Raw genomic sequence first — 24,758 nt, forward strand, 5'->3', positions numbered from 1 at the left:
GTCCGCGAGGTGCGGTCTTTCTCGATTTGAACTTCCCCGAGACGGCAAGATAACGAAGAAGAGGCTCGCTGGACGGGTGGTGCAGTTGTTTAAACCGCAAGCCGGAGTGTTTATTCGGGCTGAGAACGTAAGAAACGACGGCGAAGTAGACGATCGACATCGTACCGTGTAATTTTCTTTAGCTAACGCTAGTTGTACGTGTAGTTACTTTATACACACCATTATACAATGAAATCTAAGCGAACTGCGTATCGATGTAACAAAAACAAGCAGCACCAGTCGGAACGTAAATAAAATTTAGATGATAACGACGGAGACATTTAGTTTCTTATTTTTCTTTTCTTCCAACGATCCAAGCGACGGAGAGAGGGGGAGAGGGAAGCTCGTCGACGTCTCCGTCATAAGCAGGTGGACCTGAGCTTCCGGATGGCCCCGTCGACGAGGAAGGGAAGCTCTATCAGCGGAGAGCGCAAGTTACAGCATCCGATGCGCGGACAGGGAGAGCTGGACCGATTCGGACATCGACGACGACGGCATTCCTGCGCGTCGCCATGACGAATCATTCGAGTGACCGAGACGCGGAGGAGGAAGAGTAGCCATCGGCGGTAGTAGGGAACGTGGCGCGGCAGCACTTTCCCTTGGACGGCTTAGGGACGGCGCCTGCCTGCCGGCGCGTGCAAGGAGAAAGAAGGAGAAAGAACGGGAGAGAGTGAACGAACGAGCGAGCGAATCCTCCGTCGAGAGTAAAGTGTGTCGAGGTCTTTTCACGGACAGTCGTCTCGTCGTGGTCGAGGCCCGTCCGTCCGCTCGCGAGCGCGGATCCTTGTTCCTCCGGGCGACGTCGTCGACGTGTGTCCTCTTCTCTCACCTTCGCCCACCAATTGTCACTCTCGTTCTCTTTTTACTCACTCTCTCTCTCTCTCTCTCTCTCTCTCTCTCTCTCTCCCTCGTGCGCGCACGCTCTCGACCGACAGCACACTATGCGTAACTCGTCGGCCGCGTGAACCGACAAAGCGGCGGCGGCGGCGGCGGCGGCGGCGGCGGCGGCAAAGACGGCGACGCGCCGAGGACGACGCGCGGGCGGGCGCGCGCGCGCGACTCTCGCGCTCTCGGTTCAAATAGTTGGGCGCCGCGCGACTCCGCACCGAGTGCCGGGTGGTTGTCGCAGGTGTGACGAGCGTGGCAGAGACGGCGGAGACACAACCTTGCCTTGGCATGTCCGCGGGATACGTCCGCATCCTCTTCGCTCCTGTACCGTCCCGGCGAAGATGTCGTCGTCAGTGATACTGAGTAAGTGATGAATCAGCGCGAGTAGTGGTTTGCCGCGGTGAGACTCGGAGGAGAAGCGGAGAGTGCGTCCGGGTGCGACCAGGTGGACATCGGCTCGCGCCTCGCCGAAGAGCCCGAGCCCCCCGGGGTGTCATCGCGCGACGACGGTGAGGATGCGCGATCGCGCGGATTAGATTTCAAAAGTGAAAACGACGCGATCGGTATGTCGGGGCCGCGCGCGCTCGTCAAGAAAGCGATCGCTCGCCGATCGACGCGCTGCGCCCGTACGTGTCGCTTTCTAAATTTCCTCCGAGTCTTTCCCGTGCTCTTTTTCGCCTTCCTCGTTGCTCCTCGAGGAAATCGTAGTCACGCTTGATTTTGACTCGAGAGCCGCGCGACAGCGGCGTCTCACCGATTGAAGGTGGCCTCGATTACACGTTTATAAATTCCGCGACTCTCCGGGCGCTCGCTCGCTCGCGCGGTCCTCACTTTCTTCTTGGCTTCGTAGTCGTCGCGAATTGTCTAGTCCGATGATGCGTGTGTCGTGACCTACTGGCAAAACGAAAACGCCCGGCTCCAGGAGGATCGAGAGATTGCTCGCGTATCGCTCCGATTGCGCTTCTCCTCGGGATGTCCCCGCGGACGAGGCCAGGTCGCAACCTGGAGCGCGCGAGCGCGGCTTTTACTTGCGAGCGGAAAGATATGTGCTTCGAAGTACTGAAAAATTAAGTTCATCGTGTAAGCGCGTGAGATTTGCAGTCGAAATATGCCCATATAGTACAAAAGCTGCAGCAACATTGCTGCAACATTGTGGCAATGTTGCCGCAACGTTTTGTGCTATATAGGTGCGCTTCAAGTCCTGACAAGTTTAGCGCTTCTCTCTCAATTAAGGGCATTCAATTAAAACTTCATTAAAATTTAATCAAAGGTACACGCTTTGCTTCTCGTATGGAGTATTAAATCTTGTGATGCCTTTGAAGGAAGAAAAAGATTCTTCTTTCGAGAACGTGATAGTGAGCTCTTCGACCCTCGCGATGGCATGTTCGAAGATCGTCGTCGAGGAGAGATATTCTTCATCGAGAAGAAGCCTTATCTCTAAAAGAAGGACAATGTAAAGTTAACTGAGCCGCTTTTTGCAGCGGTAAAATGTTTTCCTCGGTGTGGCCGGGTCGTCGTCGAAAGATTGATGCCAAGATACGCGGCTCGCGCCGACGATTTGCACACTCACCGTATCATCGTCATAGAGCGCTCTTGGCGTGATCTCCGTCTCGTCGGCTCGCGTGACACACATCTATAGGATTCGGGAAGTGCGGAGGAAAATCGCTCGCGGAGATCTCCGTCAGCTCGCATTCTTCTATTGTTCGGGGTGCGCGTCATTTTTGTCCCGATCCTGACCCGAGCGGCGGAAGAGTCGCGGCCGGGGGAGTCCTTGAACTTGAACGAGCAAATCTCACAGCGTGATATCTTCGGTGTCGAGCATTTTTTTTCTATTCGCCGTTTTCTAGTCGTCGTCATCCGGGACGAACTCGGCGTTGTAAATGCTTAGCTTTGGACAGTATTGTTGATACGGAGAACAAAGCTGATCCTTACGAATTACTCACAAGTAACACTACCCAACTGTCACTCAGCGATTCCAATGAAATTTGGCATGCACGTAGAACATTGAAAAATATTGAACACGTGTTTTTTTATATCGGCTGACAACGCATTTTAAGGATGGAAATCACCCCATGATCCCTGAACATGAAAGCACTATTTCAACCCTTGGTAGATATTACATGTGATTCCCGTCAAACTTGTCTTCCATTGAACTAGTCAGTAAAGGGTTCTTAGGATCGCTGATTACGAATCTGGAGATAAAATTACAAAATTCAAGACGGCGGACCCAATATGACGGACCGAAATTGTAAACAGATGACTGATTCAAACCAATTTTGGTATCTGGAAGTTTTTGGGGCCTCTAATTACGAATCTGTATAACTGCATAACTTTGTTGTTCTCGTCCGCACGATCGTGTGGAATTGTTTAAACGTGATCTTTAAATAAGTTGGTAAATCTTTGGTATTTCGTATAACATGCGGGTATATATGTAAAAAGATATACAGAGTCGACTATTTTATTCAATACACACGAATATCTCGAAAAGAAGTTTTTCAAAGGAAATGTTTCAGACAAAAGTTTCATTTTCCTCCAAGGAGAAAAAATGATGATATTATCAATTTGATTGCAAATGGCGCCACTTTAGAGATTTCATCATGGCGGCCATTTTTTTAAACGGAAATCGATGTTTTTCTTGAAATAAAAGTTGTAGCTGACAGTGAGACGAATACAACGGTTTTTTTTTTTTGCCTAAATTGGATCATTTTTCAGTGAATTCCAGCGTTCCACCCTCATATACTTAGTGCGCGTATGTATTTTGCGACTCTCGCTCTCTACCTCTTTCTCTATACGTGTATGTTGTTCCTATCTATTATCTAGACTGATCTTGCTTGATAGCACACATACACAGAAAGAGATAAAGGGCGGTTTGGAATTAAACGCTAACGCACGCTATATGGGGGTGGAAGCTTTTTATTGAAATTATAAACTTTGGAATGCTGTAACTCACTGAAAAGTGATCCAATTTCAAAAAACAAAAAATCATTGTACTCGTCTCATTGTCAGCTACAACTTTTATTTCGAAAAAAATCGTTTTCCATTTTAAAAAATGGCCGCCATGATGAAATTTCTAAAGCGATGATCTTTACTATCTACTTGGTTTGTTTCTTTTGCATGGAGAGTATAAATTTCACAACGTTGTTAAAGAGAGAATAAATTCTCCCTTCGAGCACGTGATAACGAGCTCTTCAAAAATTTGTCAAGAGTATTCTGGATTCTGGATATTCTGGAACTATTATCAAGGAGATATTCTTTGTTGATGATAACCGTGGCAAAAGGAAAGCAAACTGAAAGTAATCGCTTCTCTCACAGCAGCACAATGGTACTTTTCTTAGTGAACTTTTCAAGAAAGAGGACCAGTGTCTTTCCCGAGGCACAGATGCATCACCGATTGCTTGTGACGATCTTCCTCTGGAAGGCCGAAGTGTTCCTCGAACTTCCTTTCTGGAAGTAGATCATCCTGATAAAGCGTCATAAAGTGTTTATAACACGCGATCCTGTCGGGCTCCATTCGACTGCTTAAACGCCGTAAAACGGTATACATCCGGACGCGTGTTCTCCTTTTTTCTCTCCCTTTCTCTTTCTTTCTATACATATCTCTCTCTCTCTCTCTCTCTCTCTCTCTCTCTCTCTCTCTCTCTCTCTTTCTCTCTGTCTATCTACGCCACGTAGTGTCGCGAGCGTATGGATAAAACCCCGCGATATTCGTATAACGCATACATCACGCATACATCGGAGTCCACGGCATATCTGGGTTACCAGATATTGCGTGGGCATACGCCATATATACGCGCGTTACATAGATAAACGACACAAAGAGATTTTTCGAAAGCTCGAAAAGAGACGACATGCCAGGAAACCGTTCGTACGAAATGTACTCGGAAGCGGCAAGCTCGACAGCTTTCGCACACCTTGACCGCGCGGAATGCTGTCAATCTTCCCCACAAAGTTGTGACAGCAGTCCCGACGTTGTAACGAGACAGTTTTGCGCGACCGGCGGACTAAAGAGTCTTTGGGGGATTGAGATTGATTTCGATTCAAATTGAATCAAATTGAATTGTTCCGTGTATTTTGCTTTATTTCATTTTTCTTCTTATTTGTCGATTCCATATTAAGTTAAATTATTTGTTCCAACTCGAGTTATTTCAGTATCTTACTATCGGTTATTTTGTCATTCAGCTTGTTTAGTTTATTCAAGTCTTGTTTCAAATTAAGTTGTTCCTTTCGAGTTGAATTATTTCTGATATTGCTTTGACTTCGAGGATATTTCGAAATCGAGATCAAAGTCCGCATGAAGTCAGCTACAAACCACGACTTTGTCATTCGGTGTCATCCTTGAAGTCTTATTTTATCAAAGACACCTTATCCTCAATTGTCGACCAATCAAGTAGTTCGGGTGACATAGATTTCTAAATAACGTTTAAAAGATATCTAAAATATATTTTTTTATTACTGATTGTTTTGTTATTCAGTTTTCTTAATTTATTTATTTTATTCCGAATTAAACTGTTTGTTTCGAGTTGAATTATTTCTGACATTGTTTCGGATTCAAGTTATTTCCAGATCGAGATTAAAGTCCGCATGAAGTCAACTACAAAGCACGACTTTGTCATTCAGTGTCATCTTTGGAGTTTATTTTACCAAAGACTCCTTATCCTCAATTGTTGGCTAACCAAATAGCCTGGGTAGCATAGATTTCTAAATGACGTTTTAAAGATATTTAAAAATAATTAGACGTTCTTTCGGCGTCTTTAAGATATTTTTCAAGAATTTGTACTGTTTGGGAATAGCCTCGAAGAATTCGCGAGGAAGACTTTCGGTGAAGTCGACACCCATCTACCCGTCTTATAAATTGAAATCATTCAAGCACCATGAAGGACTGACAGTTTTGGACTTGCAATCCAGCTTTAAGCGAGCTAAAATTCATTGGCAGAATGTACTTGCAACGATATAAAATTTAATAGCATATAATGTTCCTAATATTCCAGTTTCCAACGTTGTACCAACATTGTTATAAATAGCTTCTTGATACTTCTAAGGGAGGATTCACACTTCAAAAAAGCAGAAAGCAGAAAGATAGCATCCAATCAGAAGTCGCGCTGATTGTTTATCTCTCTCTCTCTTGAGAGAGAGATAGAAAAGAGAGACGCGGACTATCAGCGCGACTTCTGATTGGATGCTGCCTTTCTGTTTTCTGCTTCTTTTGCCCAGGTGTGAATCCTCCCTAAGGACAACAATTTTGCAATATTCAAGACGCGTAATCACCTTACCTAGCGATCTTGAAAAATTTCCAGGTGGAATACTGAACGCAAACATTCGAGAGGCGCACATTGAATCAACATTTCAAGATGTTGATCTAATGTTCTTTGTTCATTGTTCCACGTTCATGAGAAATGTTCATTGGGGAGAGACGTGAACGAAAAAATAATAAATAGTCCGCGCGCCTACGCTTAGGATTCGCCGGACGATCGCGGCGACATGATCGTCTCTTCTTCTGCTTTCCGCGTTTTCACATCTTCACCGCAGTCAGCCGCGATCGACGACATGAGATCGATGAAACGACGCGGAGAAGTCGACGAAAAAAATGGAATCACGCGATACGTCGTGAATACGTCGTCGATAGTGACAGTAATTGAAGCTAATCGTTGACCCCGAGCGTGTGTACGCGCTAAGAGCTGTTAGGTAATGGCCGTTTTCTAGCGCAACTATCTCGTCGTCGCATCGCTGAGCGTGTCGTCGTCGCGATACAATAATTTCAATTAGGATAACGAGACTCGAGCGAGGAAGCGGAGCGTTTACTTTTTCCGCGCCCGTCAAGATGTACCATACCATGTTTTTCCATTTATAACCGCAGCGCGAGATGTGATATAATTCCGCGTGTCTTGCTGAGATCGCAAAAGGTGCTCGCACTCGCGGCTGATTGTCGTCGCTGATTAACTTCCTTGGCGATCAAAGCACACTTGCGATTGAACGCGTGAAGAGTTCCGAGATATTTCGAGGTATTTACAAATTTCGGGTGTATTTACGGGGAAATTAACACCGACTCGGTCATTGGCCCGTGTCTCTTCGGAGTCAAATCGCTAATCAGAATCCCTTTGTGGAGCTTCATTGATTTAAATTTGTAAGATAGGTGGCTGGACTTTCGGCTTCAGTCGGCGAAAGTCCTTCCTTGTAAATCCTTCGATAAACTTTTCCCAGACGGCACAAATTTCTCGAAGACGTCTAAGAGACATCCTAAGCTCTAGTCGATTGTTCCTCCTACGATCTATCAACAAACGATTGTGATTGGTTAATTTGCTTATTGCTGACGTCCTTGAGCAAGGATGTCTCTGAGATACCTTTTGGAAATTTGTCTGAATCACGGTTAATCGACAATTGAAAACAAGATAATTTTTCTTTCAAAGTGTAATAAAAGTATATGTTATAATAATATTAAGTATATAGTATAATAATTGCAATGATCACATAATGTGTCTTAAAAAAAAACGCCGAAAGGATGTCTAAAACGAGTAGTATCCCGAATCCAAATTTTGACCTTACTTTCGATCTCGATATTTCGTTTCATGGTAATTTGATACTCTGGAACCTGCATGAACCTCTTGTGATTCTGTCTGAACCGACAGCCTTGCCGAGAAGTCCTTTGAGGAATCTACGGAAACCAGCAAAGTATGCATTTTTCTGTCACGACTTTCGTTTCTACATAATATCGATCTCTATTAGTCCTGCAGAATCTATAAATAATAGTGTCGGTTGAAATAAAACCAAAATTTCGGGATGTCTCTACGATGTCTTCATCTATGCTGTCTACAACAAGCATATCAATATGCACGCATCGGCCGATACTTCTCGACCCGCATGCCGCGAAATACACCAATTATGCCGATAAATGTTATCAGAAGCGTCCTTGTAACGTTTGCAGCCGGGGACAGTCGAGGAGGTGTTGATCCCGCGTTGATGTAGTATCCTTGGCATTTTCAGCTCCATCGACGCTATCTTATCAGCATTCTTATATGCATTTAAGTGCGCGTCGCCCTGGAAATCCTGACGGAGTGAAATTTCCGCGGGGTTCCTCCTCGCGCGACGCCCATAGCCGGATTCTTCTGGGGCGAGCTGGTCGCGAGGAACAACGCGTCGCGCAATAATTACGGCCTCGTCTTTCTTCAGAAGCGCAGCGCGCGCGGCCGAGGAATAAATAAAGCGTCTTCTCTTCGGCCGCTCTCTTCTCTCTCGATGTATCTATCGGGCGACGTGAATCAGTGAACGGAAGAAGAAAGGCACACTTTCTCGCCGGGCGACTTTCACCGTCGATGAGAGAAGCGACGCGCGCGTGCGCGCGAAACGGTGGAGTAACCAGTCCCGAAAAATCGGCCATACTTACGCGCCATCGGGCCACGTAATTTTGTAATCAGCGTTGATCGATTGGGATCTCAGTCGACTACAATAACCGGCGAGTCAGTAACTCGTTTGCTCGTTTATTTAGTCGTTCAAAGGAATCGTCCTTTTTCGCACTATATATCGATATAAATACGATCGAGATAAAAGAAAATCAGAAGCAGGAAAAGTAGTCGAATGCATGTAAGGTACTAAAATAAGATAAGTAACAATATTTAATTATGGATGGACTGATCAATGGATGAAGTTAATTTTTAGTCGGTGCACAATCAGTCGAACCGACTACGTACGATCGATCGAAACGATAACGTGCAATCGTATGTGATCGCGTTTTGCTCGAAGTTATTTTGGATTACTCCAGCAAGGCAAAACTCGCCAATCGATCGACGTCCAGCGCTGTTTGCAATTATACACCCGCTGTCGAGGTCGTTTTGTTTAACAAGCTCGGACGGTCCTGAAATTCGTCGGTCGCGAGATTCGTTTCTTAAGTAAGTGCTTGTCTTCAATGAGAGATATTTTTTGCTAATGATCTCTTAGAATCTACTCACGTGACAAATTTTAGGAAAGCTCATTATCGCATTCGATACGAAAAAATTTCTTCCTTCTTCAAGGATATTATAAAATGTATAATCTATATAGAAAAAGCGAACTTGATTTTTGTTTTAACTTCATATTCTGGATTGAAGTACTAAATTTATTAGGACTCAGACTGGATTTTGAGTAAATTTGATACTTATAATGAGACTCTTGCCCAGACTCTTGTTCTAAGACAGATTTGTGAGTATTATATTCTAATTAAGACCTACATATATAGGGTGTCCTATTTTAAATGAGCTAGGCAAAAATCTTGAAAAATATAAAAGATATTAAGAAACGTTTCAAACAAAAGTTATATGGTTTCAAAGGGAACATAAAACAACTATATATGATTTTGTTTACAGATGGCGCCATTCTTGAGATATTTGTTGCTCATTACTTTTCTTAAATGGAAATCCCAATTTTTTATTATATCATCTTTTTCTACCAATTAATTTGAATAACTTTTGTTTGAAACATTTTTTTACTTGCCTATTATTTTTTGAGATATTTAAGGAAAACTTGGTAACCCCTTCCTTGGTAACCTTCATTTAACTTACGATACCTCGCTAACTATTTGTCGGAAGAAAAGTTGGTACTAGACTTTTTTACTTTATTTAGTCTCGAGAATATATCGTTACGATAGCGCACTGACTTTTGTTGATTTGATGATTTTGAAATTTCCAAAGGTCGATAAGTTAACAAAAATTACTACTAAAGGGCGCTACTTTATATATTGTAACAATATATTCTCGAGACTAAATAGCTGGCCTGGCTCATTTAAAACGAGACATCTTATATTTCTGTCTTTGCAATTAATTTTGCCGTTTGTGGTCCCTATTCTTTCCTTTCTTATTCGAGTTGTCGAAACGGAAAATTCAATTACCCCAACGGAATTGTCTTTTTTTGCGCGATTGACGAACAACGGGAGAAAATTCGCTGACGGCGAGGGTGCCACGATCACACTACTAAATATGTAAACTTATGAAATACTTGAAACGAGTAACATCTGTTTACTTGACTACAACATGTTCTTTTCCGTGTGTGTACGTGATGTGCACATCTCAACCATGTCGCGGTTCCTCCGACGAGCGATCTGCGCAATCGGGTCACGCGACCGCGTCTCCCTTTCGACTTGTCTAATCACGACCGACGACTGTTATTTCTGCGGTCAATTAGAGGCGACAAGGAATGTACTCGCGTCACGCTGGCAAATCCGAATCCAGTTTAGAAACCGGAACCTGCTGCGGAACCGGAGAATCGCTTCGCCAAAGAAATGAAAAAGAGAGAGAGAGAGAGAGAGAGGGAGGGAAGAATTCCTCTCGAGGCGAATTAACATCGTTCTTCGCGACGGTTCCGGGAGATTTAACGAGTGCTCGTCGCGCTCGGCTTAATTTCATTCAATTAACACAAGCAACGACGGGCGAAATGCGGCCGAGATAATCGTGGCAAATATCGCGATGTCGAGGCTCTCGATAAACGATAGATTAGATTCTGATTGAGAATTTAGATTAAGGTGTTGATTGCCATGACAATCAGTTAGAATATCGCCGCATCTCAGGAATTTATGTACGAATCATACATAATCAACTGCGTATAGCATATAAATTATAAAACGCATATATAATTAAATTAATAGATAAATAGAGATATATATTAATAAATATATAGAGAGAGAAAGCCGATAGAGGAAGTCGATGTGAAACGAGTTAGCAAATATGTGCGTCACGTGAATAGCATTTATTTATCACACATTTGGCGATCCCAACTTCGATTAGCATTGAAACGATTAGTGAAAAGCGGCGTGGCAATCAATGTGTCAATTGAAACTACGGACGATCAGCACTCTCGCTGTCAGCGAATTTCCCTTCGTCGTTCGTCAATTTTAATAATATTTTAATAATAACAATCATTAATATATATCGCATTTATAACTTTATTAACCATACCTTTAACCATACCAAAAATTGATAATGTTACATTCAAACGAAGAGAACAAATTGATGTCAAAGAACATATTACCCAGTTTGAACGGGGTTTTCTGGTATTATTTGCCATCAAATTTATATTGATGAAGCAAAATTATGCATATTTTAGAATTAATTAATATTTTTGCTTCTTGTAACAATTTAATATTTTTACTTTAATTTAATACATTTAATGTAGCAATAAATATCAGGTCCGTAAACGATAACTGTAGTATAAAATATACACGAGATAATCGCAGTAACCCAATAAACACCAACTAACAATAATATAACATTAATATTGTAACTTGTCACTCAACAATGCGATATAACATGTATATTTTATAACAGTTACACTGCTGAATGGGAAAATTATAACATTGCTATTATGTTATGGTCGGTTAATGCTTACTGGGAACCTTCACTCTCTTGCAACATCATAAATGTGATATTAATAATTGCTATTATTAAAATATGGATTGTTATAATAAAGTTATACTATTACGAACACGATTTCCTTTTGTGCTTTTATAATATATAGTATACTTGTCGCTTCGTCCGTTAATTTTAAATCAATTAATTCTTTAGGACTCATTGATTCTTTGAAATCAATTAATTCTTTAGGATTCATTAATTCTTTAAAATCAACTAATTCTTTAGGATTCATTTGTTCGGAATCATTACATATCAGTTCAGGAGTCGCGGTTGTAGAAATATCTCTGTTTCTGATCAACTGATTGTTTTCAATTAATTCCATTTAAAATTTAAAATTTTCGTTTTAAATTTCAATTTTAATTTTTCTCTCCCTCTCCCCTCTCTCTGTTTCAATTTGTAAATTGTATTTCTTAGATTATCCTGTTTGAACATTTAGCTGCATAAGAAGCTGCATCGGATTTTTATTTTCAGCCACCTCCACGTTCCAAATTTCAGTTTTAGCTCCCCTCAATTTGTGAGTCTGATTTCAATTTTTAAATTCGTCTAAACATTCAGCTACAACAGAAGCTGAACTTTCAGACGAATTTCTTCGCTGGCGACGTGTAACAGCGGATGAACACTGAAATGAATATCTCTCGTCCCTGGTCCCGATCAGTCCCGCGAACTGACGTTTCTCCGTGTGCAGCTTCAATTTTGTGTAGAACAAGCGGACGAACCTGGCTCGTACCTGGCGCGACCGTCTCTTTTCCTTTTATTTTAGAAAGTCTCGCATTCCCGCGAACGCACGCGGCTCATTACCATCGAGGTTCCTCCTGCCGCCTTGACCCACCGTCGTAGACCAGATGACGCAGGATTCGCGGCCCGATATCCGTGTTTGAGATTTCGATGGGAGTCCAGAAAGACTTTGGAAAGTCCTGAGGTCCATGACCCCGCATCTTTCACCTTACGTAACACTGCACGCGCCCTTGCTCGCGCCACGTGTGTCGCGTTACGTGCGTGCCCACGGTATTCCCCAGCGTGACACGAGGTGTCGTAATCATCGGGAACATTTTCATGCATCTGCGACGGCCGAACGAGCACACTCGCCTCGAAATGATGTCACTTTCAATTTTCCCGAGAGCGGCGCGATGTCGACGCGAGAAAACGGAAGTGCCGATGCGCTTGTTTGTTGGTAGCTGCCTCGTCAACGCAGTCTCGCTCTTACGCTGCGCTAATTTATCAATTTCAATGGAACTCGCAGCTGAGTGAGTGCAAAAGTCCCGATAGATTCCGTGGTGGAAATCCACATCACGTCTTTGTCAACAACGATTTACTCATCCCACCGAGTGCTCGCTTTTGTTTTCTGTTATCCAACGATTGAGCGTCGTACATTTATAAGTATATTTATAAATACTGCCGTGAAAAACTGGATCTTTGCCACATCTTTGAAAATCCCTTCAAACTTTCGCATTCATCCGATATTATAAGGCCCTTAGACATTCGGGCTCTATTTTGCTGACACACACGGAAATGCTTGATCTTTTGGTCATTGTAATAGACGACAAATGAAATAGAAGTTAACAATAGAAGCCATTTAATATCGTCGGTTGGATCAATCAGGATTTATTCTAAAAAAGAATTGTTTGAAAAAAAATACCCTAAAAAGATGCCTGTCGCCTGATGCGGTACATCGTCGACACAATTATCCTCGCGCAAAGGATATTCACAACAACTGTCAACATCTTTGTGCGATTATTTTTGACTAGAATTAATTTTTAGCAAAGTTAGTTAAATTAGACTTAATCTGCTTTATGAAAATTGTTGATGTTACGAAGAGAGATGATCAGCTCACGTGACATTGCAAGAGAATTATAAATTTATTTATTTATTTATTTATTTATTCGACGGAAACATACAGGGTGTGTAAAAAGTATCAAGACGACGAAATAACTCGAAAACTAAGCATTTTAGAAAAAAATGTTTCAGAAAAAAGTTGTATGGTTTCAAGGAGAACATAAAACAACTATATCATTTTGTTTACAGTTTGGCGCCACTTTCGAGATATTCACTGATCATTACTTTTTTAAAATGAAAATCTCAATTTTTTATTATATCATCTTTTTCTATCGATTAATTTTAATAACTTTTGTCTGAAACATTTTTTTTCCTAAAATGCTTAATTTCCCAGATATTTCGCCGTCCCGACACTTTTTATACATTCTGTATATCCCTTTGTGTACAACACGATAGATAAAGTTGACTACGCATAAGAATAGAGACTGTATAAATAAGAAATATAGAGAAATGTAAAATAATAAAAATTGTGCAGCGTGACGGAAGCTCGGAAAGACATATGAGCTTTCGCACCGCTGCAGCTGACAGTTCCGTTGACCGACGGTGTATTGTAAACACAACTCTGGAAAATCGCGCGACGTTTGTGCGAGACGCCTATCACTCACATAATAATATATTCGCGTTTCAGGTTTGTGCATAATATGGAGCCAATTCCCCGGCTACATCTCGTACACCGAGGAGGTCGTGCATTACCGCACTTACCGTAAGTAGCTTTCGTTCCGACGGAAACACGATAACGCACCATAAACTACATAAGAAAACACCTGCTACATAAGAAAAAGACTAATCCAACTATGTGCAACGCGAAATCTCGCGAATCTATGAATAATTTATCCAAATAATTGCCAACACTTTTCCTTCTTTTCCCATCTTAAAATTTTTCAAAGAAAAATTTGTTCAAAAATTTTCATTCTGCTTAAGGGGATGCTAAAATGAATAATAAGCTGCAAAAATATCGATATACAGGGTGTTAAATTTCAAACGCAACAGATCGAATACCTCGGGAACTGAGCGCGGCAGACAAAAATATTTCAAACAAAAATTGTAGGGTTTTAACAAATGTATCAAATGGCGATACTTATTTGACCTTGAGAGCGGTTACGAAGGAAACCTCAAGGTCAACTTTAAGATCTTAAATGAAAACTTCCCTTTTTTTATTATACCATCTTTTTCTGCTAATTGGAGTAACTTTTATTTGAAACATTTTTTTATTTACTTAATATTTTTCGAGATATTTAAGGGAAACTTGGTAACCTTTTCAGTATTTAGCTTGCGATATCTCGGTAACTATTTGTCGAAAGAAAAAGTGATATTAGACTTTTTTATTCTATTTGGTCACAAAAATATGCTGTTACAATAGTGCCGCAATTTTTGTTAACTTGATTATTTTGAAACTTTCAAAAGTCAACAAGTATAATTTTAAAGTGGACCTTGATTTGATCTCTAAATTTGATCCTTTGGTCAAGTTCAAGTTCGCCATTAGATGCCCATTTCCAAACCATAAAATTTTTGTATTTAACATTTTTTTCAAAAACGTCAAGTTAATCTGGAGTATTCATCTTTCTGGTACACACTGTATATACATCACACAATTAAATTACAATCTTAAGTGTGTGTAGGTGTGCTGCTTTGTTTACTATATATAGACAATATGTTTGTTCAACTTCAAACTTTTCGTATACTTTTAATTCATATATTCAATTATAAAAGTATAGCAATATTCTTTGAAATTTTCCTAAGCGAATCAAAGACACAATACGTACAAGGTACAGAATTTTTATATCAGGCAAGTATTTACACACCAATTGACAGCTCGAGATGTTAATTTTGAAATGTTTTGTCGTTTTCGTCACAAACTGAATAAAACGCTCCAGTTCATTTTTGCTTACTTCATTATTATGTAAAAACGCATTCGCAATTTTGTAATACCAATACGATGTAAGTCTTGCAAAAGTATGTCAGTAGTTTATCAGTAAAACTTTTTTAATATATTCGCTACCAGCGTCGCATATATGCGACGGCTATAATTTTTTTATCTTTCCTTTTTGATAATTTCTTTCCCAAGTTTACGTAAGCAAAGTAAGCCAGTTTTACAAAAAGGAATACAAAGTGATCCGTGAAGAGAGTTTCTTAGATAAAGCGTGGTAACGAGCACTAGTATTAACCCATTAAGGCCTCTTAACCCCTAAGCATCTTTAGACCAATAAAGATATGAAAAAAGTAACTATTGGGTCTCGGGCATGGATCCTAGCAATGATTATTGGTGCTTCAAATTAGTTGAAAAAAATTTCTTTACCCAGATTGTTGTAAACAAATTAAGAAAAATAAGTTTTCCTTTATTTCTTTACAACGATTTGTTAAAAAAATTTTTTTTCAACGAGTTTGAAACACCAATGATCACGGGTTAGGACCCATGCCAGAAATCCAATAGTTACTTTCTTCATATCTTTACTGGTCTAAGGATGGGCCTTAATGGATTAAGAGAGCACTCTACCTGTTTTACATTCACACGAGACAATATCGCGCAGCGTACGGATATAGAAACTCGTACGTCACGCCGTCGAGAGGATGGTCCTGGGGTAGCGGGCCGAACCGATCGGACAGGCCGATATATCGCAGGGACACGCAAGTGCGACCCTACGTGCAACTGGTCAAGGTCGAGCAAAAACAGAGCGACCCTTTGGTGACCATCAGCGAGACCTTGGGCGCATTGAACACTGTAGGCAACTACATTGTCAACATGACGCGGGGCGTCGAGATCTCGGATTATCCGCCGAAGGAGTTGCCCTCGGCGTTGTACACCATCTCTAAAAACATCCTAGGTACATGACTATTCGACGTGTCTTTCGATTCATTCTTGTATATCAAGTTGCTGTAAAATTCGGTGGTATATGCTTGATGGAGATTTATAACTCTTCTATTAAATTCTTTTGCAGGATTTGTTTGGATATTATTAGGAGTGTGAATCCTCAGTTTTGAGGATTTTGCAAGAGGTAGCACTGATGTCAGTTTTGTCGAAGACATTCCAATCACAGTTTATTTCTTGATGCTTTAATATTAATTTATATTTAGTAATTTACTAACGATAGAACGTAGTAAAAATCGTGTTAATACGTGTTAATATTTATTGAAAATTGGATCAACCCCAAAAAAGGATCTTTTTATCGTCGTGGAACCCATCTCTTGCCAGGAAGATGAGAAAAAGTTGTAGGAAACGAAGAAAAATATTTTGATTGAAATATTCGTTCATTATTTTGTTTAAGTACATCAATTTTTGAGAAAAATAATCTTCAAAACTATGAAAGGAAAATATGATTTCCTTGGTAAGTGAAAAAATATTAAAAGTCGTTATGTTGTTTGTCTCATTTCTAAAAATTATTAATCCTTCGAGATTGGATAATCTTGTTTTCTGCGTTCTGATACAACACAGAAGTTGCAGCAACACTGCTGCAATGTTGCAACAATGTTGCAATGTTGTAGCAATGTTGCAATGTTGCAGCAATATTGCGACAACGATGCTGCAACCTCTGTGCTGTATGGGTTTTATCTGGTAAACTTAACAAATATTTTGCGTCGACCTTGAAGAGAAAAAAATCCAACGTCCACACACAGAAAAAATACAATTCTGCTGCTAAGAAAACACTCGGTGACACTGATCACTCGGTTTCCTTTTCTTCGTTTAATGGTTATCTTCGAAGACTATTATCAAGAATATTTTTTTTTATAATAACCTTAAAACATGCTTGTCACGAATTTCCTAAAAAGGCATATTATCATGTGCTCAAAGAAAGTATCTATTTCTTTTTCAAAAATACTATAAAACCATGCTGTGAACAGAGGCAAATAAAATTGCCTTTTCACTTAAAAATTTTCGTTTTGATTAAATAACCTTTGTTAAAGCATTAAACTTTCGAGTAAATCACTGAATACCGATTTGTGTCCATGTCTGTTCACCGCCCACCCTATTCCTCTTCAGGTCGCAACGTAACGGACAGCATAGCACCTTTGGTGCGCGTAGCGTTACCGCTGAGACAAACGGCCACGTCCACACAAGCGCCGATTCAGCAGCAACAACAGCAACAGCAACAGCCCAGCTCGGTGGAGCTCGCAGACAGAGACAAGGATTCCGCTTCGGTCGTATGCACCACAGTCGAGGGTAGGCCTGGGAAGTGCCAGGATCTCAGTAACTGCCCGTACCTGTTGCTCGACCTCACCAAGCTGAGGCAATCGCTGTGCTTCAAGAGTCTCATCTTGCCAGGGGTTTGCTGCCCCGCAGATAAGACCGGCCCTCACCCCTCACCCCTTCCCGTGTAAGTGCCCCGTCGAATTCGTCCCGTCTCCGTCGGAAATATCGCGTTTGTCGTGCGAGGGAGACTCAATTGGCCGGGGGAACGTTGCAGCTACATCGGCGGAGGCGCATCGCCCGGAAGCGAGACATTCGGAAGCGAATATCCTCCGCGCCCGCCAGTCCGACCCACGAAGGTCCCGACGCCACGGCCGATTCCGTTGCACCCGGTGACGTCCACGACGAGAAGACCCACGCAGGTGGTACCGTCGCCGGATTTCTTTGGCAACAGTACCAATGGTTTCGAGGCGATCAGCACAGTTGATAACTACATCCAAGACAACGAGGGTATACTCGATACTTACATTCAACGCGTTAACACGTTGGCTGTCAATCAAAACGAGAGTTAATGAACGAATAGCGTTCATTAACTCTCTCGGAACAAGTTTTCTCAGGACGTTTTTTACTGTTTATCCGGGTGATCAACAGTGATGGGTATTAGTTGAAAAATTTTAAACAAACTAATTGAAAACAAATTGATTAAAATCAATTGAATCACCATTAAATTAGATTAGAATTCCTAAGTCTAAATCATTAAATTAGAATCTCAAAATTAAAGAGCAAGTTTGGGGAATTTGATCTAAAATAAAATCAGTAGGTCAGTAATTAAAATTAATCAATTTTCATATATGTAATTATGAATAAAATCCCAAACGAATTGATTGAACCTAATTAAATTATAATTGTATCAAATTAAATTGAAAAAATTAAAGAGAATTAAAAAATGTGGTTGACTAAAATAATAAATCAATAATGGAAAGTTATTAATAATTTTATATGTGATCATGGATAAAATTTAACCGACTGATGAAATCTGTTATTAATCAATGTACAATCAATGAATGAATTTATTGGAAAAATTATCATGTGCAATCGCGATTTACTCGCTGTTAATCTCGATTATTTTTGCGAATTAAAATAGCTTTCAATCGATTAATGCCCAACACTGGTGTTCATCGTTAAATATTAAATCGCCATGGAGGCGTCATCGATGACCGGCGCTATAATATCGCCGTATCTCTCTGGATAATGTATAAAAAATAAACAACCGCATGTAACAAATTAAGTGCATAGCCAGCGTGGTGCTGATGGAACGAGCTAACGAATATACAGGGTGTAACATCAACGTATAAGTCAGTACGACGCGCATTTGTCTACTCCCATTCGGATAATGCAGAGATTGCCGAAAAAGTCAGTGCAAATGTCATTATCGACAAAATCAACGAGTGACTTTTTCGGTAACCCCAGCATTATCCGAATGGCAGCAAGCAACCCGTCGTCGTACTGACCTGTAATGTTGATGTTACACCCTGTACGCATCATAAAAATTACATTCATTCATCATATCTTTGTCATCTGAAATTTTGATTACGCATCAAAACGGTCATCGAAAGTCAGCATGGCAGTCAACGTGTCGACACTACCTGACACGATCTAGCTCTGTTGGAGCGGTCAAGAAAAAAGACCGGTTTTGGAAAAAAAAGATTAATTATGTAATGACAAAATTGTTTGTGTATTTCTCTCGGTTTTATCCAACGTCTAAAACACAAAACACATCGGTGATGCCGGTCAATTTGAGTAATTTTTTATAAAAAGTTCCAAACCGGTCATTCTTGAGCGTTCTCGGTGGTTCCAGTTTCAAAGAGTCACAAAGATGCAATCGGGAAAGATCCTTCGACGCTTTGTCTCGCGTGGGCTTTTGCCGACAGGCGAAGCTAAACGAAAGCGAGGAGCGTCTCCTGATGCGAGAAACGTCGGTCTCTCTGTTTAGAATGCGGCGTGACCAATACCGGTAAGTTCCGGGTGGTCGGCGGCGACGCGGCTCTACCCGGACGTTGGCCCTGGATGGCGGCGATCTTCCTGTGGAATGTCCGCCGGAGGGAGTTCTGGTGCGGCGGCACGCTGATCGGGCCGCGCCACATCCTCACCGCCGCCCATTGCACGCACAATACGGACCAGCGACTGTAAGTGACGACACGCGGAAGCGTTTACGGACGCGAGACAAGAAAGAAGGGAATTCCCCTCGTGTAAAACGACACATCCGTCGGCGTTGCAGCTACGAGCTCCATCAGATCACCGCGCGCCTCGGCGACATCGACTTGCAGAGGGACGACGAGCCGTCGTCGCCGGAGACCTACACCGTGAAGCAGATCCATGTGCACCCCAACTTCTCGCGGCCCGGTTTCTACAACGACATCGCCGTGCTCGAGCTCAACAGGCCTGTGAGAAAGTCGCCCTACGTGATACCGATTTGCCTGCCGCAGGCGCGCTTCCGCGGAGAACTGTTTATCGGCGCCAGGCCAACGGTGGTCGGCTGGGGCACCACTTATTATGGTAATTATTATGGTAATACCGCGTATCGCGAGGTAGTGACCTTTGAATGATTTGAATTTCTGCTGTCGGCTGTCGCACCATTCGAGCCAACGACGCGTTCGAAAATGAGATTAGGATGCAAAACTTGTCTCTTCGTTACAGTCGCTACAGGTGTTTAGGTCGATTTTTCAACAGGTAAGCGAGCGTTCTTGAAAAGCGAGAATCAATCTTTTGTCTTTCTCACTCTCGGGGGTATCGAGATACAAATTTTGATAAATCAAAGAGACGTTTCTTTCGTAAGTAAGAATTGATTTTCGTACTCGAAGGAGATGCCTTTGCGGCAGAAATAATTACAATTATATCATTAATAGCTTAATAACGATTGCGATTTTGCAGAATAGTACTTGATTTTTCTTATCAGTTTGATCTGATTAATCTTCACAATTTTTCGTTTCCAAAAATCATTCTCCAGGGCATTCTGAACAAAAAAAGTGTCCATTGATCAACTAGAAAAGCTCCTAGATGTGGTCATTTTTAATCATCAATAACTTAATAACCATTGCGATTTTTGCAAAATAGTATTTGACTTTCTGCTCAATTAGATCTTCACAATTTTTCATTTCCAAAAAATCATTCTCCAGGTCATCCTGATCAAAAAAGTTCATCATCATTTTACAAATAATTTATCGAGTTATTAATTAAAAGAGCCTCTAGATGTGGTCTTTTTCAATCATTAATAACTTAATAACTATTGTGATTTTTGCAAAATGGTACTTGACTTTTCTTTTCAATTTGATCTGAATAATCTTCATAATTTTTCGTTTCCGAAAGATCCCGGATACCCTGTATATATAATTATATAAATTTGTATATAAATAATATATTATATACACTCTTGACAAAACACAAATTAGAGGACGCTTGTTTTTGATCGAAAAATATCAGGTTTCAAACTGCCGCAATTTCGAAGCAAAATAATGCAGAACTGACTTAAGAAAAGTATTAAAAAAAACTTTAATCTTTATTATGATTGCAATGGCTTCTTTAATTCGATGAAACGCATAAAAAATAACTTCTAAAGAACAAAATATTTCCTAATTTAACAACTTGCCCTCCATATAGTTTCATGGAGAAATTATATTTTTTGAATCCACAAAAGCATCTTGAAACTTGCTTTTGCCTAATAGGAACTTTCTCAGAAATTATTCCACGTCATTTTGTTTCGAAACCGCAGCAGTTTGAAACCCGACATTTGTCGACGAGGAGAAAGCGTCGTCTATTTTGTTTTCATGCATGTTTATCATTATTTTCATTATTTATTACATTTATATATTATATATATTACCTATATACATATAAATTTATAAATAATACTTTTCCCCGGGGGTTTTCTCCTGCAAATTCGTCAGCTGAAGTCAGGAACTTTTAATCGCCATGATCGGCGACTGGTCCTGCATCGAGAAACCCCATCCCTCCTCCTCTTCTTCCGCCTTGCTTCCTGCGCATACGTATTCGCTGCATGTGCGATAAATATAACGATGCAACAACTCGCAGGTGGGAAGGAGAGCACGATTCAACGACAGACTGTCCTGCCGGTGTGGAGGAACGAGGACTGCAACACGGTTTACAAGCAGTCGATCACCAACAACTTCTTGTGCGCCGGCTACACTCAAGGCGGCAAGGACGCCTGCCAAGGTGACTCCGGCGGGCCGTTGATGCTGAGAATCGAAGGTCGATGGACGCAGATCGGCATCGTCTCGTTCGGTAACAAGTGCGGCGAGCCCGGCTATCCCGGCGTGTACACGCGCGTTTCAGAATTCGTAGAGTGGCTCAGGAATAAGATCAAGTGACGGGCGACGGAGACGTATGGTGGTACGTTCGCCCGCGGCTTCTTGAGAAGCGACGAACTCATACACGTACGCAGACAGATTGATTACACACTCTGTGAATAAAAGAAAGCGACTCCGAAGTCGATGGACCTGTGGCGTGGATGAAGAGGAGCCAACGTCCGCTCCATTGGTTTTGAAATCAGGTTCTTCTCTTGGAGATGAAGAAAGCAAGCAAGGCTCGCTTGATTAGCGATTGATCGGACAACGATCTTATTTAATTGACCCTCCTCAAGATTTGTCAACCTTCCGAAGTCTAAAGCTTCCTTCTTTCTTCATGAGCGAAGAATATATTTTTTATTCAATATATAATCTAAACGTTAATCGAAATATTGGTCGGATGAATTAAAATTTTTGAAAAGATGTCTGTAAGTTAGTATATATTAATTTCGTAAATATATATATATATATATATAGTAATAATTGAATATAATTATAAATGAACTCTATGATATCGGTTTAAGTAAATATAAATATAAGTTCTAAGAGAGACTTTTATATCACACTGGAGGCTGAAGAGAGACGAGCATTTCTCCTCCAACGCGCTTTTTCCTCCAACATACAGTTACAATTCCCGCAAAAGATAAGCAAAAATTAAAGTCCATCGAGACCCATTTATTCCGGTAAAATCGAATCGAAAAGCCGATCGTCGCGCGAAGTAAAGGAATGACCTCATTGACCCGCATCAATTATGTCACATGCCAACACGCTTCGATATATGCTGATTTGTATAACGTATGTGCCTTCTTTTACAATTTCATACATATTTCTTATATAATTATCTCTCTTAAGTAACATCGTCAACGCAAATGCGCTCAGTCGCAATAGCTGTAGAACAAACTAGAACGAGCGCTGCCATTGTTCAATGATCTTGAGCCGAGGAAGATAATATTTAAATAATCTCATCTATCTTCCATGTGTTTCCCAAACAAAAATAGGACTATATAGGGTGTTTGAAAAAAAGGGTTCAGGACTTTAAGGGCGGATAGTACTCACAGAATGATGGAAAAGCCCTAATAAACGTGAATAAAAAAATTAATATTAAAATTAATTAATCGAAATATTAATATTAATATATACATATAATATTAATATTAAAAATTAAAATTAATATTCGAAGTCAAATTCGAATATTCGAAGACAAATGTTAACTGGCGATGGAAAATGGATTGTTTACAATGTGGATCGAAAAAGATCGTGGAGCAAACATAATGAGCCACAAACTTCTAAAGCAGACATTCACCAAAGGAAGCTTTTGCTTTCTGTTTGGTGGAATTACAAGGGTATTGTGTTTTTTTGAACTGCTTAAACATAATCAAACGATTGATTCGAAATTTTACTGTTGTCAATTGGACAAATTACACAAAGCAATCAAGCAGAAACGCCCAGAATTGATGAATCATAAAGGTATCATCTTTCACCATGACAACGCCAGACCACATACATCGTTAGTCACCCGTCAGAAGTTGTTGCAACTTGGGTCGGGTGTGTTATCACACCCACCATATTCGCCTGACCTTGCATCATTAAGTTACCATTTATTTCGTTCCTTGCAAAATTCCTTGAAGGAAAAAAATTCGGTTCTGATGAGGCTCAAACGGCACTTACATCAGTTTCTCGCCGATAAGGATCAGGAGTTTTATGAGGCCGGAATCATGAAGCTACCAAACAGATGGCAAAAGGTCATTGAATTAAACGGACAATATATTACAGAATAAAGTTTTTGCTTTGTGTGGAAAAGTCGCTTTTCATTTACATAGAAAAAAAACGACATGACTTTCTTGCCAGCCTGATAATTTGTCTGTTATTTATCGGTGAGGAGAGTACCATGCTTTAACCCTTTCAAGCTGATTGGTACATACATGTACCACCAAATGTCTCAGAAAGACTGTCCTTGTGAATTTTTGTTGAATGTTTTTAGTATTAAAATGTACTACCTCGTACATTAATGATATCTTCGTTCGTAATTTAGTTTATAACCTTATAAAAAATTGATTAATGCTCACTTCTGTACATAAATATTTCAATAAAACAATCAGAATTCAAAAACAAAAGAATCGTCTTGAGAGGGTTAAAGAAATCTCCCTAAAAAAAAGTTTCTTCACTCTATCAATCGCTAGTCGCATATCCTCATGAATAGTGAAGAACAATCGCCGAGAGCTATCACAAAGTTTTCACAGTACAGTAAGAACGACATCGTATTACTCGGATCAAGAAATGGCAGAAGTGCATTTCACATTACATGGCCGTGCGCCAGAAGCGAGTCGCTTGCTTTAAAATAAACAATTAAAATAAACAATTGTTCACAACTCCGACGATATTACAACTCTTCGACCCATGTTTGTTAGGATTTTCTTTTTCTCCACATTATCTGCCTTAAAGTCCTGAATTTTTTTTAGACACCCTATATGTGAGATTATAGCATGTTAGTGAGATAAATAGGTCAATGCTAAGTCTTTGTCCTAGAGGCCGGCTCGGTTTCTACCATGCCAGTGCTTGTTCCAGTTTGCTGAATGCGGTGTCTTGTATAGGGTTGCCAGATACAAAATGACTATTTCCGGGACATTTTTTAAGTTGGAAAATAGGTTGTTAGAGAATTTTAGTTAAATTTGACAGATGGAAGGGTAAAACGGTTAAGAGTATGTCGTTGCTTACTTGCAATGAATAAATGTGTGAATTAGATATCAGCAGAGAGAAGTTTAGATATAAATAATACGATTGACCCTTTTTTCTTTTTATACGAATGGTTTCTCAGGTTGCACGTCAAATTTTTCGACCTTATAAATCCCAATGATTGCTCTCACATTTCTTTCTAGTAGTCCAGTTAAAAACATGAATATTATGATTATAATTTTCTTGAAATTCTGATTTTCCAGAACACGGGATAAACCTCAACAAATTCCGAGATAATCCCGGAATCAACGCCACCTTAGTAGCACATATTGTTGGACCAATATTGGCTACAAATTGGGCTCCCAATATTGGCCAATGTAACCCCAATATAAGTCAATATTGGTGTAACAATGCTAAGCAATATTGGCGATATATTGTAATTTAATATCTAACCAATATTGGCTGTATAGT

The 24,758-nt window shown here is 40.6% G+C and overlaps 1 protein-coding gene across 2 annotated transcripts; it reads left to right on the forward strand.

Moving 5' to 3' along the window:
* Positions 1-984: 984 nt before the first annotated feature.
* LOC105190322 (proclotting enzyme) lies at positions 985-24,734 on the forward strand. Of its 2 annotated transcripts, XM_011153033.3 has the most exons (8): positions 985-1,290; positions 13,759-13,833; positions 15,659-15,952; positions 17,107-17,440; positions 17,531-17,763; positions 19,247-19,439; positions 19,532-19,809; positions 21,343-24,734. In XM_011153033.3, the coding sequence occupies exons 1-8, from the start codon at positions 1,269-1,271 to the stop codon at positions 21,636-21,638; spliced, it is 1,725 nt and encodes a 574-aa protein (XP_011151335.1). In that variant the 5' UTR covers positions 985-1,268; the 3' UTR covers positions 21,639-24,734. The 2 variants fall into 2 exon arrangements, with proteins under 2 accessions (XP_011151335.1, XP_011151336.1); XM_011153034.3 differs by lacking the exon at positions 15,659-15,952 and having other exon boundaries at positions 1,000-1,290.
* Positions 24,735-24,758: the final 24 nt, after the last annotated feature.

Source organism: Harpegnathos saltator, unplaced genomic scaffold, assembly GCF_003227715.2.
Source record: "Harpegnathos saltator strain DR-91 unplaced genomic scaffold, Hsal_v8.6 scaffold682, whole genome shotgun sequence".
Taxonomy (NCBI): domain Eukaryota; kingdom Metazoa; phylum Arthropoda; class Insecta; order Hymenoptera; family Formicidae; genus Harpegnathos; species Harpegnathos saltator.